The sequence below is a fragment of the Sebastes fasciatus genome, chromosome 23, assembly GCF_043250625.1.
Source record: "Sebastes fasciatus isolate fSebFas1 chromosome 23, fSebFas1.pri, whole genome shotgun sequence".
Classification (NCBI taxonomy): domain Eukaryota; kingdom Metazoa; phylum Chordata; class Actinopteri; order Perciformes; family Sebastidae; genus Sebastes; species Sebastes fasciatus.
This window is the reverse complement of record NC_133817.1, coordinates 10,880,410-10,906,161: the sequence shown is the minus strand read 5'-3', so window position 1 is coordinate 10,906,161 and position 25,752 is coordinate 10,880,410. Positions and strand designations below refer to the sequence as shown.

The 25,752-nt window shown below is 42.5% G+C and overlaps 1 protein-coding gene across 6 annotated transcripts in view; it reads left to right on the top strand.

Annotated features, from left to right (window-relative positions):
- Positions 1-25,752, top strand: part of magi2a (membrane associated guanylate kinase, WW and PDZ domain containing 2a) — a 235,349-nt gene that overhangs the window by 196,411 nt on the left and 13,186 nt on the right. For 4 of the 6 annotated variants that reach the window (XM_074626442.1, XM_074626446.1, XM_074626447.1 and 1 more), the window contains exons 11-20: positions 9,472-9,503; positions 14,016-14,223; positions 17,121-17,162; positions 17,252-17,343; positions 17,658-17,850; positions 19,431-19,676; positions 21,792-21,977; positions 23,224-23,440; positions 24,190-24,415; positions 25,222-25,374. In XM_074626442.1, coding sequence (XP_074482543.1) covers positions 9,472-9,503; positions 14,016-14,223; positions 17,121-17,162; positions 17,252-17,343; positions 17,658-17,850; positions 19,431-19,676; positions 21,792-21,977; positions 23,224-23,440; positions 24,190-24,415; positions 25,222-25,374 — 1,595 coding nt within the window. The remainder of the gene's footprint in view (positions 1-9,471; positions 9,504-14,015; positions 14,224-17,120; positions 17,163-17,251; positions 17,344-17,657; positions 17,851-19,430; positions 19,677-21,791; positions 21,978-23,223; positions 23,441-24,189; positions 24,416-25,221; positions 25,375-25,752) is intronic. The other 2 variants (XM_074626443.1, XM_074626444.1) reach the window with 2 other exon arrangements.

Below are 25,752 nucleotides of genomic sequence, written 5' to 3'. Positions count from 1 at the left end.
TCCAAAATCTGGATATGGCTTAGCTCCACTACACAACGGTACGCCAGGGTGCAGTGTCACATCTGTTTGTGTTGATTTTTCCTGTGACTTGACAAGCTGTGGGTGCTAGAGGTGGGGAAAGAAAAAAAAACAAAACGCCACCCAGTCTGCTCTCACGGTGCATATGGCACACATGTGTAGGGATGACGAAGGCTGAGAGAACGTGCCAAATATACCACTTGGGTGGAGTTTCAGACAGCGTAGATGTGAGTATTTTGGTGGATTTAAGCAGGAAAACACTGTGAGACTCATTAAGATCAGAGACTTCAGACCCTCCTGGGAGAAAACAGTCACAATAAAGTCGTTGTAATTTATTTTCTTCATGATGGAGATAAAACGGAGAAAACCACATATCTAGATTTGTAATGTGGCAAAAGCTAATGATCTGTTATCTTTCTTAAAGTCTTGTGATGTTTGCTTTGTTGACTTTTACCTCTTTAGTTGTCTCTCCTTCCCACACACTTCAAAATGATAATACAGTACAAGGTTAGGGTGCTGGTGTTATGCTACCATGCAGAAATTCAAACAACTTGGGGGGTCGGGACCTCGGCAAGGGCTCGAAGAGGAATCTAGTTTGTTATTAGATGATTGCCTGGTTAGAAAAATGTTCATGTTTCCGACTTTTCTCCTCTTTGGAGCCTTTTAAAATCATCTGAGATCTGAACATCTTCAGTTGAACTGCTCCCACGTTATTGACATGCAACTTATGACGAGGTGTTGCAAGGAGTTATCGGTTTGTTTAAGGGGCAACAAGCAAAAAAGGCGATTATGGTACGACTGTAGCATCAGTAGTGAGTCCGGAAGCTTGAGCATTTTCAGTGCTTTCCAACATTTTATAGACTAAACAATCTATTAATCTGGAAGATAATCAACTGAATAATTGATAAATAGTTTAAGCCATATACCTTTCATGTGCCTGAATGACTTGTTATATGTATCTAACTCCAAGGCCGTTACACAGCTTAAAGTCTTGAGTGTGTTTGTTTCCATTGAAGGTCCTTTTGGTTCAGCCGAGTTTTGTCTCTCTGTGCAGTTGTTTTGAAGTGAATCTTTTGAGCTACTTGATCTTTGTGGTCTATTTACTTCACTAGAGTTGAAGCAACAATTCTCAGCAACATAAATACTCCAGATTATAATAAGTGTGAACTGTGTCAGACTCCCAGCAACCACTGTGAGGTTTGAGTCGCAGCTGGGCGGCTGAGAAGTGAAGCCAATGCTGAAGTACCTTAAACTTGCATTCTTTCTAACAGCCAGCAGGGGGCGACTCCTCTGGTTGCTAAAAGAAGTCTGATTGTATAGAAGTCTATGAGAAAATTAGTCTACTTCTCCATTGATTTATTACCTCAGTAAACATTGTAAATATGAGTTTACGGTCTCAATCACTAGTTTCAAGTCTTCTTCAATACAGCATGATGTTCATTTAGTAAATGATGGTCCCATTTAGAGTCAAATAGACCATAAAGCAGGGGATGCTTTAGGGCGTGGCTACCTTGTGATTGACAGGTCTCTGCCACGGCGTTGTCCGGTCTGGGAGTTGTCCGTGTTTTCGCCTCACAACTTTAACCCTTTCAGTTGTGAACATTAATTCTAAAAAAATGTTGTCCCTTAAAAATGTCTTATTCAGCATTTGGTTTTACTTTCACTCCACCCTCTAGTGTCACTTCTGATTGCAAAAACCAACAGCGATTGCCAAAATGCAGAACTCAAAGCTTCAAAACGGCAGTCATCAAACCAATGGGTGACATCACAGTGACTACGTCCATTTCTTATACAGTATACAGTCTATGGTTGCAGCTGATTCTGTTTTTCCACCCAACTTCCTCAGAAAGCTTCGAGCGTTTAGCCAAGCTATTACCCACCATAATAAAACTGTCACCGTGCTGCCGGAATGATGTTCCAGCTCTTAACACGCCACCATTTGGCCCCGCTCCTTTAGACCACTGGACACTGGCCACACAATCTAATTGAACTGGCTGTTAAGTGCTTGTGCACGCTGGCCAGTGTAGTACAGAGAAAGGCGACCGGCTGATATCCGTCACCAAACAACTGTCACGCCTCCGTCTCTGGCGCACGCTCCAAAGACTTCCCAGTTCAGAGGCGAGCACACAGCTCATCACTTTTACTGAAAACACAATCTGAAGCGGAGGATTGAGCGAGCACCGCCAGCTGACGCTGACTAAGTTTAAAAGTGTGCGAGTGTGCATATTTCTGCATGAAGGGATTTCTTTTCTTTTTTTTTGAATGACTGCTGCGGAAAGAGCTCCCACCTCTTAACGTCTGGTACACTTAGTCAAGTGGAGGAGGGATTGACGGCATTTTACGCCCTCATAACTCCCACAACCACAAGCCAACAATACTATTTGGGCTGTTTTATGGTGCCGTTGCTATGACGACACACTCCTAATGTCCAGCATCAGAGATCACAAATGGCTGGCGAGGCAAGGAAGGTTCACAGATTGAGCTTCATCAATAATTACAGGTCTCAGTCGGTCTCACACACACACACCTCCTGTCTTTTTTTCAGCTCTTTATCTGCACAACAAAGACACAGAGGGAGGGAGAAGTTGGGAAAGTGATTCAGAAGTCTTAGAAATAGGAAGGAGCAGAGAAAAATCGTGAAGGTACAGAGTGAGAATTCAAAACAGCGAGAGCCAGCGTGCAACAGTCTCTGTTCAGCTTAGCTTGATGTCATGGACGCAGTAAAAGAGCCAAAAAAGAGCAGCAGCGGGTTATTATTCGTAATGCAGAGAGTACATGTAGCGTTTTAGCGCCAATAAATCATTACCATAATCATTCTGGGACATAATCATCATCAACAAAAGAGACAATCATGAAGAAAAGTGGCAGCTTCTGACATCCTTGACGCTGCTTTTAACGCTCTTTATCACCGTCATCACATGAGATTTGCTCTTTCACTGAGCAGATTCAGTGCAAACAGAGCCGAGGCTTTACAGCTTGTTGTAAGGGAGGATTGAGGGCTGAGTGGAAAGCTGAGGCAGCATTCAACATCTATTTTTTGAGGAGGAAAAAGAGAAAAATCTTTGAGTGATGAAGTACAGGTCCCATTCACAATAATATCAAACTTGTGAATCAGTCAACTAATGGATTATTTCAGCACTCGTCTAATGACATCAGTTAACTTTGACTACAAACTTAATATATAGTTTTAAAGGCCTTTACAGACCGGGGGCGTGACAAATTTACAACAAAAAAAATGTGAAATACTCGCCTGTAAATATTATATGACATGGGCTTTTATTGTGAAAGGTAAGAACGGAAGGAGTGGATCTGATCTGCGCTGCCTTTGTCAGGGTTGCCTTTATCCGTGGTGCGACAGCTCAGAAGATCAACCTTGTATGTTACTTTTTTGCTCCGTAATATTTGGTGTAGCCAGCGGATATCCAGGCCAAGACTTCCTCTTCTGTGCGCTGCTCATTGGTTTACACTCCGATTAGCAACTTGAGATGCGAGATTGGAGTCCAGATCTAAGTAGCCAGTTTACAAGCTAGTTTTAAAACAATAAAAAGCTAAATCATCGACAGACGATTGTCGGTGGGTTCCCAGATTGTATTCCGCCTCTTTTGCTCTCAACACGGACTGTTTACCTTCATTCAACCAAAGCCTGCTCAAACGTGATCGGTCAATACTACTCAGACTACAAATTTCAACCATAAAGCTTCCAATACCAAAAACCGTTGCCTACAGATTCTACATATGAATGGAGAATCCGTTTATGGAGATTAAATTACACCAAGCTACCAATATAGTTTTTACAATGTACCGAAGAGAGTCTTGGTGTCACTGTATGGCTGCCAAGAAAGACTTAGTCCAGCCAAGAAGTAGTCCGGCACATACCCCCCCAGTGAAACCACGTTGTTTGTACACCTGATTTTTATATAACGTGTTAATTAGTGAGCTTTAGAGGTGCTTGTAGGCAGATTTTGTAACCTTCGGACAGAACTAGGCTAGCTGTTCTCCCCTGTTTCCAGTCTTTTTGCTACGCTAAGCTCCATCAGACATCTATACCATTACCATACCGTCATTCTAGTTCATGTGTCACGACTCCCCCAAGAACTCGCCATTAAAAGCGAGACATTAGTGCCAAGCTGACCGCCAGTTCACCGTCCAAACATTTGTGATCATCCAGTCAATTAAGCCCCATCACCTTGAGACCCCCCCGCTCGTAATGTAGTTATGATATTTAGCCATCCCTTAAATTTGAGTTTGACTCCTGAGTCGTTTTTTGGGCACTCTGTCTCTCATCACCAGTGATTATTACGCCTGTGTGTGTGTGTGTGTGTGTGTGCCAGCATATGTGCATGTGTGTATTTGTGTGCACGGCAGACAGCCTCATTAGTGGCTATCTAGACCATTAACAGGCTGTGTCCTCGTTGCCACACCAGCAGAGACGCAGGGCTGTAATTAGCTGCTGAAGACTTTCAGCTCGTTCACATGTACGCTCGCCCATTTAGCTTTCCTCTAACAGGCCGCATTCTCCCTCGCCGCAGCCCGCCGCCCACGCACTCACAAAAAAAACGCCGAGCCACATGGTTTGATTCACACAGGTTGTACACACACCTACACGCCGGCCGGGCACACACTACTCTTCTCCTCGTCTTATTCGCACACACATCCCAAGGCAGCTTTCTGCACACACGCCCCCGCACACTAGTAGTATCATGGGTAAATTTTGCACATTATGAATCAGCCGCCCGGTTTGACCTTTCACCTGAGATCGGTCGTGCGTACACGGATGACCAGAGGCCTTTCTAAGCGCCATGCAGACCTCGGGTGAAGGTCTGCTTTGTAGAGAAAGAAAAGGAGGAGGGTTTGATTCACTGAGCCTCCTTCAGCCTCCCAGGGAATCGGTGTGTAACTAGACAGTGATTCATTGGATGTGTGTGTGCAAGATAGAATAGTTGGAAACAAAAGAGAGAAAGAGAAAGAGAGAGGGAGGAGAGTGATGATTTCGGCTCTCTGCCAGTAGTCTGTCGGCCGTGTTCACACTTACAGCTCTGTCCCCCCCCCCAAACCCAGAGGGACTGCCCGCCAGGGATCGATATCCTGGCCGGTCGGCCTCGGGAAGACAGCGAAGGACCTGGTGCATGATGGACGAGATGCTGAGATTAGATCATAGCAGAGATAGAAAGGGTTAAACAACATGGCGTTCAGCCTTATAGAGTGCAGCAGGAATGAGTCCTAAAACCCAGAAATGAGTTAGCATATTAGCACTTACGGTTCCCTCGTCTGGAAGGTTTTTTGATTGGGTTTTTAGTTAGATACTTGAAATAAGTTCTGTGCTTAACACAAACGTAAGAGAAATAAATGTTTTGTGTAGAACTGTCAATCGATTAAAATATTTAATTTTGATTAATCCCATGATTGTACATGATTAATCGTGATTAATCGCTAATTTGTATCTGTTCAAAATTGATCTTAAAAGGGAGATTTATCAAGTATGTAATACTCTTATCAACATGGGAGTGGGTAAATATGCTGCTTTATGCAAATGTATGTATATATTTATTATTGGAAATCAATTAACAACACAAAACAATGACAAATATTGTCCAGAAACCCTCACAGGTACTGCATTTAGCATAAGAAATATGCTCAAATCATAACATGACAAACTGCAGCCCAACAGGCAACAACAGCTGTCAGTGTGTCAGTGTGCTGACTTGACTATGACTTGCCCCAAACTGCATGTGACTATCATAAAGTGGGCATGTCTGTAAAGGGGAGACTCGTGGGTACCCATAGAACCCATTTTCATTCACATATCTTGAGGTCAGAGGTCAAGGGACCCCTTTGAAAATGTCTGTAACAGTTTTTCCTCGCCAGAATTTAGCGTAAGTTTGGAGCTTTTTACTTGTGGCGATTGCATTCACGCTTCAAAAATCATAAAAGTGGTGTTCATTCGTGAAGATTATCTTGCTGAACAAAACTTGTATCATAAACGTTTGTTTGCCACAGAGCTTATTTTCTGCAATAATCCAAAACCCAGTGAAAAAAATCCCATTGGCTTTTTGTGGAGGGAACCAGGGCGATGATAACTTCCTGTTTGGCCTAAAAGAATAAGTCATCCCTGCACCACTCTATCAAAATTAGATCACAGAAGCAAAAGTTAGCTTCTCCTCCCTGTGTGTGTGGGAGGAGTGGAATCACTAACCTCGGTTACCTCTTAAACAAATCAAGCGCTCCTTTTTAATGTGATGGAGTGATTACCCAGTGATTGCATGAGCGTGGTTGAATAAATTGTGCTGTTGTTTGAGCATTAATATCATGCATATTCAACCTTGCAAATAATTTAATTTTGCACACGGCTGCGATGAGACTGGTTCTCGAGAACATCAGGCGAACATGGAACGGGCATTTGAATAGAAGCGGACAGAATCGGTTTTCTGCTTGCTGTGGATGTTATGTGAAGACTGTCAGCCTCCCTCATGAAATGGAGATTCATAAAGGGGCTGAAAGACTCACTGCCATCAATTCTAGTGTTATCATAGTCTCATTTGAATAATTGAAGGGCTGGTATTAGGCTCTCATTGAAATTAAGGAGATCTGTGTTTTTTCTATGGGTGAACAAATGTCCCTGTATGTGTGTGAAATTGTTGGATGGTCCATAGAGGCAGAAGAGGTTGATCATCCTCTATTTTTAAGAGGCAAAAGGGATCAAGCAGCACCGAGCCCCTACATAATGCAAAAATAAGAGAAATAACTACTGGTTTTCCGGTTGTCCTCCCCAATGTTTTAAGTTCCCAGCCGCCACTAGTGTGCACGTTTTGGCTATTTTGTTTTTTCGGCACCACTGGAGCAGAAAGGCTCTCTGGAAACACTTCCCAGTTCAGAACTCTTTAATTGGGGCAGAAATTGAAAACAGGGCACGACCTCAACCAATCACATTCATCGTTATCTCCCAGGGCTGAGGTGCCTATGAATATAGGGACCTTTTTTTTACCTCTCGGTGTGGGGCTTGAACAAGCGAGACATTCTGCCCTCCTGGTCTTGCATGTATCACACTTACAGAAGGACGTGACACCGGTTAGCTTCGAAGCTAAGTGCAAGTTTGACACCTCAGGGTTCATGTACAGTAGCTTTTCTGCAGCCCCAGCTGACAAGTCTGGTTAGCATTCAGTCTAAGGGCTTTCAGCACCACGGACAGCTCCTCTCTCTTTCCTCCCTCAGTCTCTCTTTCAGTCTCAACTTTTCGCCATGGGGCACTCTGACACCCACGTCCAACTAAATGTCTGGTACGCCTGACTTAACAGTGACTCTACCCCGAGGATCACCTCGGTCAGTGATGCCTGGTAGTGCCCCTCCTTTCTTGTCCGTCCAGCTCAGCTCAGGTTGTGTCACCCACTCCGAGGGCTGCTCTGTTGCTCGCTGTGTCCTTCGCAACTGACACTGTCCCTTGCTGTTGTCATACTTTTCAAAAATGTTCTTTGAGTTTTGGATAAGCTGTTGTATAAATCTTATTTTAAAGCTTATTTTGACTTTTTTTCAGCTGACAGTCTGAAAAAAAAAAAAAACATTGCTGAATTTCTTTGTGTCGCTTTTGTTAATTTCCATGTTGTCACCATTCCACTGGCGGCTCGGCGAGACGAATGTTTATAGTGAGTGATTGGAGTCTCGCCAGGCCAAACGCTGGGAAGGCTGGCGCATAATTCGAGCAGTCACCCATAATAATTTGCATATGCTTGTAGTGTCCTGCGAGGGAGAGCGTGGCAGCACTTGAAAGACAGGAAGGAGAGGAATTGAATCAGGAAGATGGAGTGTGCACCTCCTGTGGATTTGACTAAAGAAGCAGTGCTGGAGCATATGTTTCATTACTCTGTGTGTGTATCACGTACTGATGTCAGCTGCTGCTGTTACCGATTGTTTGCTTTCATCATCCGAGATAGATTTCTGGGTGTTGTGCTCGAACAATGTTGTAAACAGCGGAAATGTGGCGTACCTTTTTAAAGGTCAAAGCAAGATGAATGGGAAAGTCAAAGGAGAACGTGTGCCCTTTACCAGCTGCACTGTATTACAAACTGAAACCACTTTATTGTGCAGTACAGACAGTCATCCTGAACCTACTTAAAGGAAAGCATTCTCAAATCCCACCGCCTTTTCATTGTCACTGCTGAGGCCCCCGACAGATCTATGGTAGATCCACAAATCCCTCTGTAACAATGAGAACAGTAAACCAAGTCCTTATGGGAGCTGATATATGACGGAACTTTAGCTGAAATATTTGGAAGTTTGCAAAACAGAAACAATGAATAGTTTTTAAAGCAGCTATAGATATTTTTATATTAAGAATGGATCACATTAGGTTGTTTTAACTACTTTTTTTTACTGTTTTGGTTCAGTTCCAGCGTTCTCAATAGTGTTATCAGCGAAAACGCTCTGATGAATCCACGGAAAGTCTGTTACGGGTGTTTGGGAGAATTATCTTTGTATTAATTCCCTTATAAATTCCCTTTAAATGTATTTATTTATTTTTTTGCATTTATTTATTCATTTATTTATTCATTTATTTATTTATTTATTCACTATTTTCCCTTTGCATTTCACCCCTTATTTATTTCCCCAAACTTATTTATTTCTGTATTCTTTTCTTTATACATTTCTTTACACATTTCTTAATGCAATAAATACACAAATAACAAATGCAAAAATAAATAAATACATTTTAAAATTAATTATATAAAAGGGAAAATTAAACAGAAGAGCGGCAATATTACAGGAGTGCATTGATAAATCAGCAGAATACTCCTTTAAAAGGTGATGCTATGTCAGTTAGTGTTTGCAGCTTGTTTCTGCTGCCCCCGAGTGGCCAAAAAAATCAGTTAATGCTAATTTTATATAATATCATGATACTAATTTTCATGCTTTTTTTTCCTTTATTGATAAAAAAAAAAAAATTCTCAATGCAGGAAATGATAGATCACCTTTAATCCCAAAACAGAACAAAAAACCTATAACCACTTCTGAAAAAGATGAGTTCATCGCTACCTTTAGTTCATATCATTTACTCCACCTGTTGATCACTGTCTGTCATGTTAAATCAAATCCATCAGTTCAATATCAGGACATCTCATACTGTGTTGGAGCATTCTCCTCAGCTCCGTCTTCTCTACAGTCTCTCTGCCTTCACAATGAGTTGGTGCCTCATCAATATTTATTCACCATCTCCTGCTTTGTGCTTTTATCCTGTGTGAGTCTTTTCTACCATTCACAAACACTTTTTTCATGTCGCATTCTTATTTTCATTCGGTTTATCCGTAATTCTATTGGTTGTTTTTTTTTATTAATCTTCATTTTATTATCCTCATAAACCCCCTGGAATTGGCTCTCACAGCTGAAATTAAACCACACATCTCATCATCTGTTTCTACCATCTTTTTCAGTCTAAAGCATCTTTTTGTTCTCTCAACATTGCAGGTCACTATTCACCCTGGAAGACCCCTAAGCAGGTAACATGCACCAGCCTCGGACTGTCCCCATTTCTGCTTTTTTTAATCATTAATATACAGTCGATGTTCACGTTCGCACCAATGGCTGCGGTGTGCATACTGTATGTGCTAATCAGAATCTTTTAGAAATGACTTCCCTCGCCGTACTAACTCTACTGATGATTCACTATGTGTCCGTGGCTTTTTACAACAGCTGGCCCTTCTTTATCGTCACAGGACAAGAAAAGGTCAAGTGGCCTGCTCATAACATCACTTGTCTCTTGATCCTGCAAGTCAGAGAATTCATAGCCTGAATAGTGTCATCGGGGTTATCCACACTGAGGGCGTTTGAATTATGCTGCAGCGATAGTGCTGCTAAGCCTCTGTTCTAACTGCTTTGGCATGGCCCAGATGCTTTCATCCCTCTTTTATCTTCTTTTTATAACAGTTTTTGCAATATTTCCGATTTTTTAAAAGCTTTTTTTGCACTTCCATACTCCCCTACGCTTGATCCCTGGTCATTTATCTTTCACCTTTATTTCCTTTTGTCACATTAAGCCCTCATGTGGTATCTTTTGCTGCCGCCGCCACCATAAATACTCCACTATAGTATCATCTGCAGTCCCTGGGCACGCTAAAAACTCTACCCACCAAGCATCCTTTTAGATCACATTCACTTTGTCTACATGTGTATTTGTCACACTCACATGCCTGCACACGAGTGTTTTCTGCCCATCTTTGTTTTGTTTCCCTTTATGCGACTATGTGTGTAATCCATTTCATGCCTGGACGTCCTCCCAGCGCTGCTCTGACCAGCTCCTGACCCCAGCTCATGTTGTCCTCATTCCAGATCACAAATGACAACCGCAGGAATATGGAGGACGGAAACTGCCAAAATCAAAAATAAATGACTCAATAAATAGATAAATAAATATGTCATTGAATATAGCAAAAATTATATTAAAAATAAATGTAGCCATTAATGAATTGAAAAAATGTGACATAAATTGATATTTCTGTTTTAATTTGTTTCTTTATTTAATTTATCTTTCTATTAATTCACTTATTTATTTACTCTTCTGTTTCATTTTCCCTTTTTCTTTATTTATGTATTTATTTATATTATATTTTAATGTATTTATTTATTTTTGCATTTAATTCTTAGTTATTTTATATTTATTTTTAAATGTATGTATATATGTATTTATTTCTGCATAACTTTCCCTTTGCGTTTCACCCCTTATTTATTTCCCCAAACTTTTTTTATTTCTGTATTATTTTCTTTACACATTTCTTTTTACATTTCTTTATGCATTAAATAAATAAATAAAAACCACAAAAATGCATTTAAATAAATACATAAATAAATAAAAGGGCAAATTAAACAAGAGAAAATGATTAAGGGAATTGATATAAATGATATATTGATATAAATGAATAAAGAAGGAAGTTAAAACAGAAATATCAATTTATGTCACATTTTATCAATTATTTAATGGCTACATTTATTTTTAATATTATTTTGCTACAAATAATGATATATTTATGTATTTATTTATCGAGTAATTTATTTATTTATTCATCTATTTTTTATTTTGGCAGCTTCCATCCTCCATACAGGAAACCTCCATTGTGTAGCTTTTAAAGGGTAACTTTATTATGTATTTTTCAACCTGGAAATCATTAATCAGCATTTCATTTCTCTGTAGAGTCCTTTCCATAATGTTGTCAGACACTTATAATAACAATCACAAGCACTTTTAGTGGACGTAAATGACGGTACCAGGTTGCCCCAAAAGATGACATTACAGTTTGTTTAGCTGCTGCCGGCTGCAGCGTTCTCCCTCAATACTGGAACACCTTCAAAGGTATCGTCCCCATTAGTCACTTAGACACAAAAACATGGATCCAGGTTGAAAAATACTGAAGGTATCCTTTAAGACACCTGAAATTCCCCTCATTGTTCATCATTTCTCCTCCCTCTCGATTTAATCAATCTCCATTTCCCTCGGAGTAATTGTAATTCTGAGCGCCGAGGAAAAAGCTTTGAACGTCACAAAGCAGCAGACGGCATGCAGAGCGTCTCTCTCTTCTGTCTTGTCTGTTCACGTCTCTCTCTCTTTACCCCCCCCCAACCCCAAGTGTTCATTTGTTGGCTGCCCCGCCCCGCCCTGCGGCTCTCCCCCAGCTGCTGAGCCCCCCCGCGCACACAGAGTTCAGCCTCAGTTTAATTGGGTATCATTTGTTACAAGAAGACTTCTGCAGCTCTGAGAATGAAATATGGGAGAATTTGACTAATAAGGGAACGGGGAATCGCCTAATTGTCATATCGACCTACAGTTGAGCTCAAGCCTGCAGCTCCTGAGACTTTCGTTTGCAAATGAGCTTATCGAGATTTGTCTGTCAAATCTAGCTAATACTGTACATAACAGCTACTTAATGTTGGAGCATGTGCAGGTGTTTTTTTACTCAATAATGTTGTCATGTAAAGGCCTGCAGTATTCACCTGACCAGCCAGAGTGCTTCAACAGTCTTAATCAAACAGACAGAGAGAGAAAAGAGAGATCAGGATGCGGCAGCGTAATCCCAGCCTTAACAAGGTCCCAGCCTGCCCTGTGCAGACGTGCTTCACATCAATAGCAGTCACGAATGAAACCGCCAAAAGAGTGGAAACACTTTTGATTCCGTCCCGGAGCTTTTTATGAAGCTGATATTTATTCTCGGTACATCTTAAACCAGATGCCCCGCGATTCTCAATATTAAAGCGTGCCATATGCAGCCGGTCTCGCCGCCTCAGTTTCAAAAGGCTCGTCTCTCCCTCCGGATCCGTCTCTCACTCTTTCTGACATGTCAAACGTGTCATCTTGGCGATCTGCTTAGTGTCGTGCTGTGACTGGAGCGGCCTGACTTATCTGACACATCAAGGCTGACACTCTGACTGACTGGTGTTGTCAAAACCGTCAGCGTCACCTCAAACGCTTCCAGACAGCACATTTCCAAATGTGTTTTTGGATGAAACTTATGTAAATTGGCATTAATATACCTTATAAAAACAGAGTAGCCAATGCACTGACCAATAGGATCATTTGAAAGTGCTGTCATCCTCAAACTCCCCTTCAAAATAAGGCCATGTTTATCTGTTTGTCACATCCTTCTTTATGTTTTCCTCTCCATACACACATCCTTGATATACGCTGAGATTTAAAAAGTCATAGTGGCCTTTGCTTGTTTCAACTACTAACCTCACTAACTGTCTGGCTTCCCGTCTGTCTAGCATGAATTGGTCGTTCGCTAAACCCCTCCCCAGAACGGTGATTGTCCAATCATAGCTTAGCAACCGTAACTAGGAACAGCAGACCTGTCAAGCTTTGGATTTCTCCGCATTCAGAAACAACGTGAAGAGGGCGATAGAGTGATACACATCAGTCAAAGTTTGGATGCTTGCGTCTTTTTTTATGTTCAAAACTAAAAAACGCAAGAGCAAAGATAAAAGGAATTTATTAAATGTATTAAATGCGTTTATTATTTTAAGATGATTTCATAGATTGGAGTAACGTTAGCGGCAATATCTCGTAAATCACAGAACCCAACGGCTATCGGTCTGACAACTGATGAGCCTCTGGGAGCAAGCAAGCCCCCAGGAAGAGCGCCGGGCTTTTGAAGCGTGGAATTACAACTTCATCGTCAGACGATAGCCGGTGGGCCGTTCATTTACTCATCCTCAAATCCCTTTTTCAAGTAAAAATGAAGCGTAGCTACTTTTTAAAAATACAAACATTAAAGCATAAATAATACTATATATACAGTATATACTATAATACACTGTGCTGCTTGTCCGAGTAAGTTTTTTTTATTATGCAGATGCATCCAAACCATCCAAGGATTATGTTAAAATGAATAGTTACATTTTTATAAATAATACTGTACTATAATAGTAGCTCTATACAATGCTGCCTTTTTATTTCCATCTCCTATGGACCATCAGCTGATGGCAAGTTGGTGACTTTATGCCTTGAGAGCTTTAGCCTCAATTATTTAGCAGGTTATCCTGTATGTGCATATTTAAGGTCCTTTTACAGGCTTTTCATTTTAAAAATAATACACTGGAAACATGAAAATTCTAATATTAGCGATGGCATAAGCTTATGAAGCTGGCTGCAGCTGATCAAATCAACTAGGAAGAGTCGTCATTTCAGCCACCAAAATCCACTATCGTCGGCTGAAAATGAGAAACCTGCATTTGTCTACCTGTGTCTATAATCAAAGACACACAGTTTCAAAAAATACTGCAAATTTTGAGTGATAAAATCTGCAACAATTATCATCGTAAACTGCATGTGAGCTGTGCGAGAACTAAAGTCTTGACAGGAGTAGTAACAGTAACTAAGAGCGGTGGGGTTTAACGAACGGTCAAAAGTCACTAAAGTCAGTTTTTAGTGTTGTTGTCATGGTTACCAAGCTAAAAATCGACTGTCACGAGTGGGGAAAAGGTGGTAGTGAAATATTGACCCGTCATGCCGCTGTGCTTTACAGGTGCTGGAGCAGTGGGAGTCCCAGCAGGTCCAGGGCAGCCCTGCTCAGACCAGCCTGTCAGCCCCCGTTATCCCCCACAACGCCCCCTTCCCAACACACCATCTCCACAGGGCCTCGGTCCCAGACTCAGCCTCCGAGGCCTTGGCCCTGGCTAAACCAGACCCCTATGACCTTTATGAGAAGTCCAGGGCTATCTATGAGAGTAGGCGTAAGTACCAGAGCTGATACTGCGGGTGTAGTAGCATTGTGACAAACACTCCCTCTCTAGCGCTGAAGAAAGACGGACTCCTAATTGGAAGGTGGAGTAGTGAAGATTCATTTCTCTTTCTCTCTCAAACACACACAAATTGAGTCACAGATTCTTTGTTGTTGTTCACTTTTGAAGTTTGTTCAAATGAGCCGACCTCTTTCAATCAAACTGAATACCTCATCCTTACACTATCATCAGATATATTCCTCTATTAGCATCTGCAGCTACTAATTCCTCACATTATCTCATTTGATCTTCTCTCATTAAATGCCCACACAAAGCCAACACACACACAAACAGAAACCTGCTATCAGCTCAGTCTTTTTACTGACTTAAAGGATCTTTACATCCAGACGTTGACATCCTGCCAGCTCACATCGTAAACGGAGATGTGTTTATGAATAAACACTCCGCGCAGCAGCTGATTTTTTTAGGGCATAATGCTTCGGTGCCTGCATTATTACCATCCTCTGACTTGTTAAATGTGGAGAAACTATTTTTTCTTGTCTCGATATCATCAGGATGCATCATAAAAACTCTAATGGCCTGTGGGAATTTTAGGTAGTAGAAACTAGTATATATGCTTTTTTATGGGTGTACAGTATGTATATGCAGGGCTGGAGTGAGGATTTTAGAAATACTGAGTCGAAATCATCACAACTCACCGCCCTTAGAGAGTTTAAAAATGTAGGTCTTTAAAATTTTTAATTATTTCAATTTTTCATTCTTTATTTAAGTTAATTTAATTAATTAAACCGTCTCTAAATTGTATTTCCCAACAAGAAGGTCTAAATTAACTTTTTCATTCTTGCGAATCTCTTATGTGTTGGCCTAAAAGCAGTCCAATTGAAATATACTGAGTCTACTAATATTAATTCCAACTCTGTGTACGTTTTTATGTGTAATATAACCTCCGATCAGGTTGCCAAAACCCACAAATTCACAGAAAAATACTTGAGGATATGGCCTCATCGTCATGGGCAGATTATGAGACAACGGGCCCCACCACCTCTCCTACAGGAGCAAGACACACAGACTTTATACCGTAGTTGTTCAGCTTTTTCGTTGTTGTTTTGTGTCTCTTTTTAGTCTTTGTGCATCTCTCTGCTGTGTGTCTTTTTGTGGTCATTTTATGTCTCTTTGAAGTTGCTTTGTGTCTCTCTGTAGTCGTTATGCATCTCTCTGTGGTTTTGTGTCTCTTTGTGGTTGCTTTGCCCCTTTTTGCAGTTTTGTGTCTCTCTGTAGTTGCTTTGTGTCTCTTCGTTGTCATTTAATGTCTCTTTGTAGTTGCTTAGTGTCTCTTTGTGGTCATTATGCATCTCTCTGTGGTTTTGTGTGTCTTTGTAGTTGTTTTGTGTCTCTTTGTGGTTGTTTTGTCCCTTTTCATAGTCGTTGTGAGTCTCTTTGTGTCTCTGCAGCTGTTCTGCGTCTCTTTGTAGTTGTTTTAGTCTCTATTTTTCTCTTTGTAGTCGTTTTATGTTTCTTTGTGCTCATTTTGAATCTCTTCCTGGTTGATACATATCTCTTTGATTGATGATTTTGCAGCTGAAGGCTAGGGGGAGGGGGGTCCCTGACACTTTGGGACCTTGAGCCTGTACCCGGTAGGCCTGTTCAGTAATTCTCAAAGTCTAAAAGTACTGGAATTATCTTATTAAATACCCACCATATGTGAGCTTTTAATTTAATTAATAATGGAAAATCCCCAGTTTCATAAAACCTCATTAACACAGAGACAAAAAGAATACTGAGGACATGACCTCAGTGTCCCCTGTGGTCGCTACGGCCCTCTGTATATACTGTATGTCTGGTGCAGTTCAGAAATATGATTTAAAAGATGAATGTAGTCTGGTTTCGCGTGTGTGGTGTGTAAGCATGAGTGGCACTTTCTTGGAGGTTCCTTTTGTTTTTCTTTGAGGTTGTGGTGGTTGACATGAAATAGTAAAAGTTTTCACAGACAGGACTGGTGTTCATTCTTCTGTAAGTCAAGTGGACGTGGCTGTCAGAAGGTCTCTTTGTCAAACCTCTTTGTCTTTCTGTACCTCTCATCGTCTCTCCTTCCTCTTCAGCCGTGGATACATTGATCAGTCTTTTAGTAAAGGTCAGGGGTCGGGATTTTTTTAATCTAACATGGATGAGACATCCTTAAAGTGCTCTGAAAAAAAAATTGAAAATCTAAAAATCTTGACACTTGAGCGAACTACATCTGGTGATTAACCTCATGAGATATGATCGAAAGCTCAGCTTCTATTAAATGGACCACGAGGTGTGATTAGTTTGTCAATGTAATTTTTTGCATTTAAAAAAAGATTCATCTGAAAGTCACTTTGGTGTGATTCCTGACTGCAAAAAAAATGCATGGTTTAAAACATTAGCATTGTTCCTCTCTAATCTCCATCAGAAGCGCTGTATGTGGTGAAAACAGCTGTGTCACTCCTCTCGTCTGTAGTCATGGTTTTCTTCCTCCCGTCTTCCCGCTGAGTCCCAGCAGAGCGCTCAGTGTGATTAAAACACTTACAATTGGAATCAATTTTTCATTCGCAGCCACTTCAGTCTGCGGTTGAGTTCATTTTGCAGATCATGGTGTTGTGCGAAGCCCCTGATTGCAGATCAGTGCTCGAATCCCACCTCAGCCTGTAAATAAGAGATGGGTATATTACACGCTGTAAGCACTTCCTGACGTTTATGGATGATGCTGAAATTCGGTGGTGACATTAATGCTGAGGCAGGATCTTTTCTGCCTTGTTCCAGCCTTTATTGGAGAATGTGTTTGCTGGTGTGCTGCCTGTCTATGTGTGCATTTGTATGTACAATATTTGTGCATTTATTGTTGTTTATGGGTGCTTTTTTTTCCCTAGAACCTGGCCAACCAAGGACAGTTTTTCCTGTGGACTCCTCAGGTAAAAAATCTCTGCAGGGACACTGTTAAAAAACAAACTGCTCACAGCCTGAAAACAATATATTTATAATGGTGTCTGTGTTGCCTCAGGGACGGAGTACCAGGACATGGAGGTGCACCTGCGCAGACAGAAGTCCGGCTTTGGTTTCCGGGTGCTGGGCGGGGACGAGGCCGGGCAGCCTGTGAGTCCGGAGACGTGTGAGAAGGCTCGTATGGCGATGGGCGTGGAACCCTGTCATTTTTCTCCTCTCTAACCCACTACACACACACTGTGTACACCTAACCCCTGACCTTTGACCCCTGAGAGAGTGCTTGCTCTGGCTGCTTTGGTGTCTTTTGTCTGTTAACGTAACAAAACAATATTTCAATCATGTAACTCTAAGTTATTTATCAGTATAACAACCACCTTAACACCCACTGCATGTGACACTCACAGACTCTCGTAGTCCAGCGTCCTCTACTTCCTGCATATGTAACAGTCTGCATGTAATAACAGATCTTGATCGGGGCGATCATCGAGAAGAGTCCAGCAGATGTAGATGGACGCTTGCGGCCCGGTGATGAGCTGCTGTTTGTGGATGGGATCCCCGTGGTGGGGAAGCCGCACAGATACGTCATTGACTTGATGCACGGGGCGGCACGCAACGGCCAGGTCAATCTAGTCATCAGGAGGAGGGTGCAGCCAGCAGGTGAGCAAACATGAACCAGAACTGGCCGTAAACAGGCAAGAGGCCGTATGTCGCAAACTGCCGTAAAAACCCAAATTGAGACGCATATTCTGAATGTGCTGTATACATGTGTATACCTCCAAAGGGAATATGCTGTTTTAGGACACTGGTTTGTAAAGTAAATAGATCTCAGACAGACTCACATCTCCATCCTCTATTTCATTGAATTCCTCATTATCCTTCTTTCTCTCTCTCTGCTCTCCTTTTCTACCGTTCTTGTCCTGTAACGATTCAGGAAACAGCCTTTAATCGGTCGAAAAACTGAAGCACTAATCTCTCTGAGTAATTACACTGAAGCCTCCCCAAAAAACAGATTAGCCCACTCTTGTTCTTACACACACCGCTGCTCCCTGGTCCTCATTCAAGTTGCATTTCAGCCCGGAGACTGGGGTGGCACTTCCTCCTGTGAACTCCGGCCTCCCCTCTCCTCATTATTACTGCCTCCCCACACACACAGGCACACACTCTTCTCACCAATCCACTTCTTCCCACTCTATTCCGCCCTCTCTGTCAATTTCTTCTCACCAAAGGCTACTGTCTGACTCATGCTTGGCCTCTTCTGCAGCCCTTACTTCCATCCTAATTGTCTGACTCCCACTGGCACTTTGCAAGGTGTCAGACTGCTCTGAGCCCGTACTTCTAGCTGCACCCAATCCCCCACATTTTACACAATTCATTCTCTTTTTGGACTATTTTTCGCGTTGTAAAATAACTATTTGTGCACTTGTTGGTGTAAGGAAATACTACATGTGGGTATGTATAGTTTTACGATGACAAATCCCGCTGTAGCTTCAAATCAGTGTGCTGAAGTAGGTGTTAAACTGCAGATAACCACAGCGCTGCTTCTCGGTGAGATATCAAAACAACAACACAGGGTTTGATCGTTCACTACGGCAGAATGCATACATCGCTCTGGCTGGATTGACACGACGCTGCATTTTAATGATGCGTTTTACCACATTGTGACAGTACTGTAGCTTTATGTTTTGTGTTTCTGTCTCGTGTTTGCTTCTTGGTTCTTCACAAGGATGAGATTCAGCTCCAGTTCATCCAGTTTTAGGGGGGAGGAGAAAAAAGCAGCCCAGCAGCTCACGTTACCGGAAAGCAAGGAGTGAGTGGAGGGGTTCTCAGTTGGTTGCAATCTGCAACCACACCACTAGATGCCGCCAAATCCTATACACTGTCCCTTTAAAGCAGTGGTTCCATTTAAATAACTGTAGAAGAGGTCAAATTATACAATATTAAAAGAAAAGTCAAAAAGATAAAAACAGATTTGTGCAGCAGAACGTAAACCCATTGGAGGAGTCCCGACCCCCCCAGGTTGGGAACCACTGGACTATAGCTAACTGTATATAAAGTTGTTAAAGCCAGCTCCATCTTTACAATCTAGAGACTGAACTTCATCTTTTTGTTATAGATATTTTCTTTGTGTCCTCCCCATTTACTTAAAGGAATGCTGCAAATGTAAATGTATTTCTTATTACTTCTTCTACTACTGTCTTTATGTATATGCGCGCTCAGCTCTCTACCTCCCCCTGCAGGTGAGTCCTGTCCAGAGAACGGCCGTAGCCCAGGCTCTGTCTCCACGCAACACAGCTCCCCCCGCAGTGACTTCACATACGGCAACAGCACCAGCACCACCCAGGCACCCATCGCCGCCATGGGCAACGCCACGTCGATCCCCAACACGCAACCCAGTGACGTCATCATCAACCGAAAGGAGAGCGAAGGCTTCGGCTTCGTCATCATCAGCTCACTCAACAGGCCCGAGGCGGCCGCCACCAACAGTGAGTCCAATGATGGTTTTAGTGGTGTTTTATTATGATGGAGTTAAGTAGATGCTTCTTCATCATCAGTCATCCTCTACTCTGTAGCACAAGTGCTTCAAGTGCTAAAGCTCTCAGACTCATATAAACTACCATGTAAACTCAATATACACTCTAAAGCCGCCCACACAAGATCAGCGTTAATATTGCTCTGCTGGCTGTGCCTTTGTTTTCCTATGGGGAGAGCGATGCTGCCCGACTAGGAGGAAGTGCTACCCTCGATGTGGCGCTGCACTCAAAGTTCAAATTATATCAACTTTGACCTTAGTTGCCTCTGACCTTTCAAAGTGCAACCAAGGAGATAACAGCTGCAACTATTGGCTGCATCCCAAGTCTCTTAAATTGCATCCCCGGTGGGAAGAACGCGAGGAAACGTGGATGCAATTGAGGCAAAACTCGGAGGAGCGGCTTGTCACTAAAATGGGAACAGCGCTGGTCCACCTTAAAGGTCAGCCCACCTTAAGCGAGCCTGAGCCGCTGTTGTTGCTACCTTCGGGGCTAACCGACTTCACTTTAATCAGCAGGTGGCAATCAAGACACGGGAACTTGGCTTGTGTCTTGAGGAGTTGTAGCATTTATTCACCGACAGTTTGAACTGTACAAACACTGCACTGCTACATTACAACATTACTGATAACTTCATACTCACCGTCAGTCACACACACACACTCTCTCTCTCTATCTCTCTCGACCGCACACCAACACTCGCTAACATTAAGCAAACAATCTACCTACTGGGTTATTCCTTAAAAGAGTTTGCTACTTGTATAACACATTTTAGTTTAAAAAATACATAACTCCCCCGATGCTTAGACCCGGTGGGCTGCCGGGCTTGCAATACACATGTACAGTATGTTCTATGTACACCCATCACTCTCGTTGATGTGCCGCACCGCAACACTTCACACCACTGTCCTATTTCCAGCCCTGCTGCCTTTGAAAAAACGCTTTTTTGGCCCGTTCGCTCCCTGCTTGCTACAAGCCAGCTCATGTGGCAGCTCCTCTTCTCTGCTCCCGTGGCAGCTCGAAAAATGTCCCGACAGCCCGTTATCCCGAACAGAAGCACATGGTTAATTATTATGCAAAATGACGAGTGTTGGAAATTAACCTTTTAGTCCACCTGCCACTGTGGCGAGAGATTACAAATCTACCAGCCACTCTATGGATTACCATTGTTTTTTTGGTTGGTGAGTGAACCAAATCTAGCATCTGGTTAGTGGCTGGTGCTAATTTCTAACCCTGAAAATGACGTCACTGCACATTGTCGGGATTTTATTTGCTACCATGGAGAAGGCATGACCCGTCCTACTCTGCCTCTGGTTGTTTTACCCTGATATTCTTACCCTAAACTGAACTAATCTCACTCCTCACTCCTTAACCCAATCAACGAAGGTCTGATGATGTCATTCTGCATAATAATTAGCCATGTGCTTTTGTTTGTTGGACGGTGATGAGCAGTCCCCCTGGAGGAGAAATCAAGTTTAAGTAGACCTAGTGGGTGTCCACACATGATTTAAATCTAATGCAGTGTAAAAATACCTTCCTTTTGGTACGCCACTTGACGGGCATCATATGACGTGCCTCAGCGTTGCGATGCCAGTGTGTTTCCAGCTTTAGTCTTACAAAGAACACTTCAATCCTTTCTTAAAAAAAAAGGTTCTTCAGAAGCAAATGGTTCTGGGTAGAACCTCAGCTCTTCAGGATGAACCCTTTTGGGACCCTTCTTTCTGAGAGTGCAGGGTCAAGTTATGTGTCAAACTTAAGTATAACAGGTCATGGCTCAATAACAAGTGAAGCACCTCTCATTCTATCTCCTCAATTATACATGCCCTCCCACGGTACGTCAGTCACACACATCTCTGGTATGCTGCCGTGAGCATCAGCGCATCGCCCACACACATGAAAAAAAAAAAAAAAAACCTGGATGCCTTACGTAAGCCTGGGGTGAATAGCAAAATGAGAGAGACAGAGACATATTCAGTCAGTCAGTGAGTGAAGCACAGAAAGGCGTAATCCTCCAATCTGCTGCAGAGCGCGTCTTTACCTGCGGCGTGTTGTGTTTGAATCCTCCAACAGCTGTGCCCCATAAAATTGGCCGCATCATCGAGGGCAGCCCGGCCGACCGCTGCGGGAAGCTGAAGGTGGGGGACCGGATCCTGGCGGTGAACAGCCAGTCCATCGTCAACATGCCGCACGCCGACATCGTTAAGCTGATCAAGGACGCGGGCCTCAGCGTCACCCTGAGGATCATACCGCAGGAAGGTGAGACAACACGTGGACACGACACGTGGACGTGATACACGAGGGCTTTAATACTTTGGCAAGACGGTGATTTATGACAGTAATTGATCTGGTGCCATTAAATCAAAGTTGTAATATGAGTTTTGCAAAATGTGATTCTTTTTTTAGATTAACTGTCAGTTCATGAGTTCATGAGTGGTCTGCAAATCCTCTTCTAGACACTTTTACATGCAACTGCTTCAACAGTCTCTTACTACATTGATGTGTAAAAAATGTGTGTCATTTCAGTTTCCTAGTGATTCTTCTTGTATGCTACAATGATGCTCACGTCTCTTTTGACCCACTAGAACAGATAACTGGATCAAAATCACTAAAGCAAAGCAAGACTGACTTTATTACTGAAACTGAAGAAGAGCTTTCAGTGTTTAACTATAAAGGAAGGAATCTCTGTCTGTCGGTCTGTCGGTCTGTCTGTCTGTGTGTCCTTCACATATCTCGAGAACCGCTCATCCGATCTACTTCACACTTGGTTGGTGTATTGCTGGAAACCCAAAGGAGTGCAGTGTCAAATATGGTGCAATTTGGCCAGATGGTGGCGCTATAACAATGGACTTTATGTTTTGGCCTGAAACTTTTTAACCATAAGGGCCCTATTTTAACGATCTATAGCGCATAGTCTAGCGTGCATGGTGCAAGTGCATTTAGGGCGTGTCCAACTCCACTTTTGCTAGTTAAGCGGCGCACATATCTGGGTCCAAAGTATGGCGCAAGGGGCAAAGGGGTTGTATTTAGTCTCTTAATTAATCATAGGTGTGTTTTGGGCGTAACAGGAAGTAAATCATCTCCCATTCCCTTTGAAAGCCAGGTGCGCCTGCACAAAAAAAATCATGAATTCATTATATGATAATAAGCACTTGACTAAATATGATAAAGATGTATTAATCGAAGCGATTGAAACATAAACTCATGTTTACAATGTTGACTGAGGTAGTAAATCAAGTGAGAAGTAGGCTCATTTTCTCATAGACTTCTATACAATCAGACTTCTTTTTGCAACCAGAGAAGTCTCCCCCTGCTGGCTATTAGAAAGAATGCAAGTTTAAGGCACTTCAGCATTGGCTTCACTTTTCAGACCCAGAGGTTGCCGCCTGGTGGTTTCCCGAAGTGGCCAAAAAAATAATGAAATGCAGGTTTTAAGCATCAAAAAAGTACTTGTTAAATAAAACTTAAAAGTACACGTTGCTCTGTCCTTCTCTTTGAATCCCAGAGATCAGTAATCCCCCATCAGCCCCCAGCTCAGAGAAGCAGAGCCCCATGGCCCAGCAGCACAGCCCCAAGACCCAGCCGAGCACCGCCGCCTCGCAGCCCAACCCGGCGGCCACCGAACCCAACCCGTCTGCCACCCAGCCCAACCCCATGCCTCACCAGAGCCCTGCGACCCAGCTGCCCGCCCCTCCACCTCAGACCTACGCCCACGAGAGCAGGTAAGACACCACTGATAAGGATTCACAGAGCGTGGCGAGTTCTCCTCAAAGTGTCGGTAAACAGTTATAATGAACGCCGTTTCATCCTCGTGCTGTGTTACTGTGTCAAATTTGTCTTGATTTTGTGATGCAGTGAAGCATTTTTATCTGTCTCTGGGGCAAACACTGCTCCTCTGAGAGTACAGGTATGAGTGAAGCAGATACTTTCATCCCCTTGTCCCCATTCTTTCCACCTGTCTTTCATTTACTGTTATAGCTCCTTCCACTTTTTCTGACTCACTATCTCGTCTCTTTTTCTCATCTCTCTCTTTCCCCAGCTTGTTGTATAACATCACTTAACTCTTATGGACCGTTAAATTATTTACATAATCGTCTTTATAGAGATCTGTTGAATATTTTACCGAGAGCTACAGGGGTCCAAAATCTACAATGTCATTGCATTTCCCCTCTGCTTCACTCAGAACCCACATGTCTCTGTACTCAGCGTCAGCAGCCTCTGAGAGAACTTGTTTTTATTATAAACATTTGATGTGATGTTTGAAGGAAAAACAGTTTAATTTCCTCACTTAAGTCTTGTTTGACGGTTGTCAGTGCAAACCAAAACACGCCGGGCGACCCAGCAGTTATTGTCACAGCACGCTGAGTGCACCGAAACACATCACAAGCACTGTCGAGTATCCAGAGATAATGATGGCAGTAATAGAAATGCCCCTGGAGGTTTTCTTCCTTCATCCTGATTGGTCTGGTAGTTACAGGTCAGAGGTGAAGGCGAGGCAGGATGTGAAACCGGACATCAGACAGCCGCCGTTCACAGATTACCGGCAGCCGCCGGTGGATTACCGGCACCCTCCTGTGGCGGACTACAGGCAGCCGCCCACGTTGGACTACAGACACCCGCCGCTGCTCGACTACAGACAGCTCGCTACTGACACCAGGCAGTTCGCCATGCCAGACTACCGCATGCCACCAGTTCAAGTAAGCATTTTTTTTCAACAAATCATGACATGACATGACACAAAATACCAAAAGCGCATTGATCAATTTGTTTTACATTAACAACAACATTTACAACTTAAGAGCCAGATATTTCCCTGAGGACGTTGTAGAAACCAAACCAGAGCTAAAAGGAGACTAAATATTGGACTCCAATGAATGTTAATGCTGCTCTGTGCCTGCTAGATGTTTAAATAGGTTTGCTATTAAACCTCTTTTGTGTATATAGTGAATATTTTATTACCTCAAATGAGGCTACATCCTACCACAGCTCTATATACCTTTGCATATTCTGTAATTCTGTTTTGTGGAAATGTGATTCATATATTTCTACTTAAAGCTGACACAGTCTGTCTCAATATATTCTTTAAATACTCAGCAACAGGAAGTCAGGGGTGGAAGCTGAAGCGTGAAATACAAAACTGTTTGTCTGTAAAGCTGCATTTATAGAGAAAGTCTGACTCACCAGCGTCGGTTCATTTCTCCCTTTGGTGTTGTTGGTGTGCACAGCCGACACACAGAACATATTTTAAATGTTTAACTCTTGAGCAGCTCCCTTCTTTACCTTTACATCTCCTATATAATAAGGTAAGGTGTATATACTGTATATATATATACATATATATATATATATAATATAATTCTAGGTTTTGTTTACCTTGCATTTGCTCCATTCTTATCCACTTATTTTTCTCTGCTGAGTCCTGAGACTATTTTCCGCTGTAATGGCCCATTTTCCTCCTCCGATAACATCGACTCTAATCACATCTGCTCTCTGCTTGTCTCAGCTTTCGCAGGACTTTGACTTTTTCACGGTGGAGCTGGAGAAAAGCGTGAAGGGCTTCGGTTTTAGCATCCGCGGAGGGCGGGAGTACAAGATGGACCTGTTTGTCCTACGACTTGCAGAGGACGGACCGGCCATCCGCAACGGGAGGATGAGGGTACGTTTGGTGATGACATTTCCTTTAAAGAGTAATGAAACCCCAGAGTTTTAGGCTAATTGAAAGGGTAACGGCTACTCTTCACTATTCCATATACGTTAACTGCCTCCAGATCAGCCAAAAGCAGAATTGGATTGCAGTAGCCTGGTTTCAACCAGTAGAGGGCAGTCGATATGCATATTTACAACACAATATGTAGAATACTTTGCACTAAAATGTCAAGATGTAGACCTGAATCTAACAACAACACTACTAAATACCCATATACATTGGTTTTCATCTGAAAAAAAAGTGTTTTTGGGGGGTTTAGTTACTCTTTAAGAAAGCCCCTACACCCCATTTAAAGGTTAAGCTGCTTTCTATCCTCTTGGATTACAT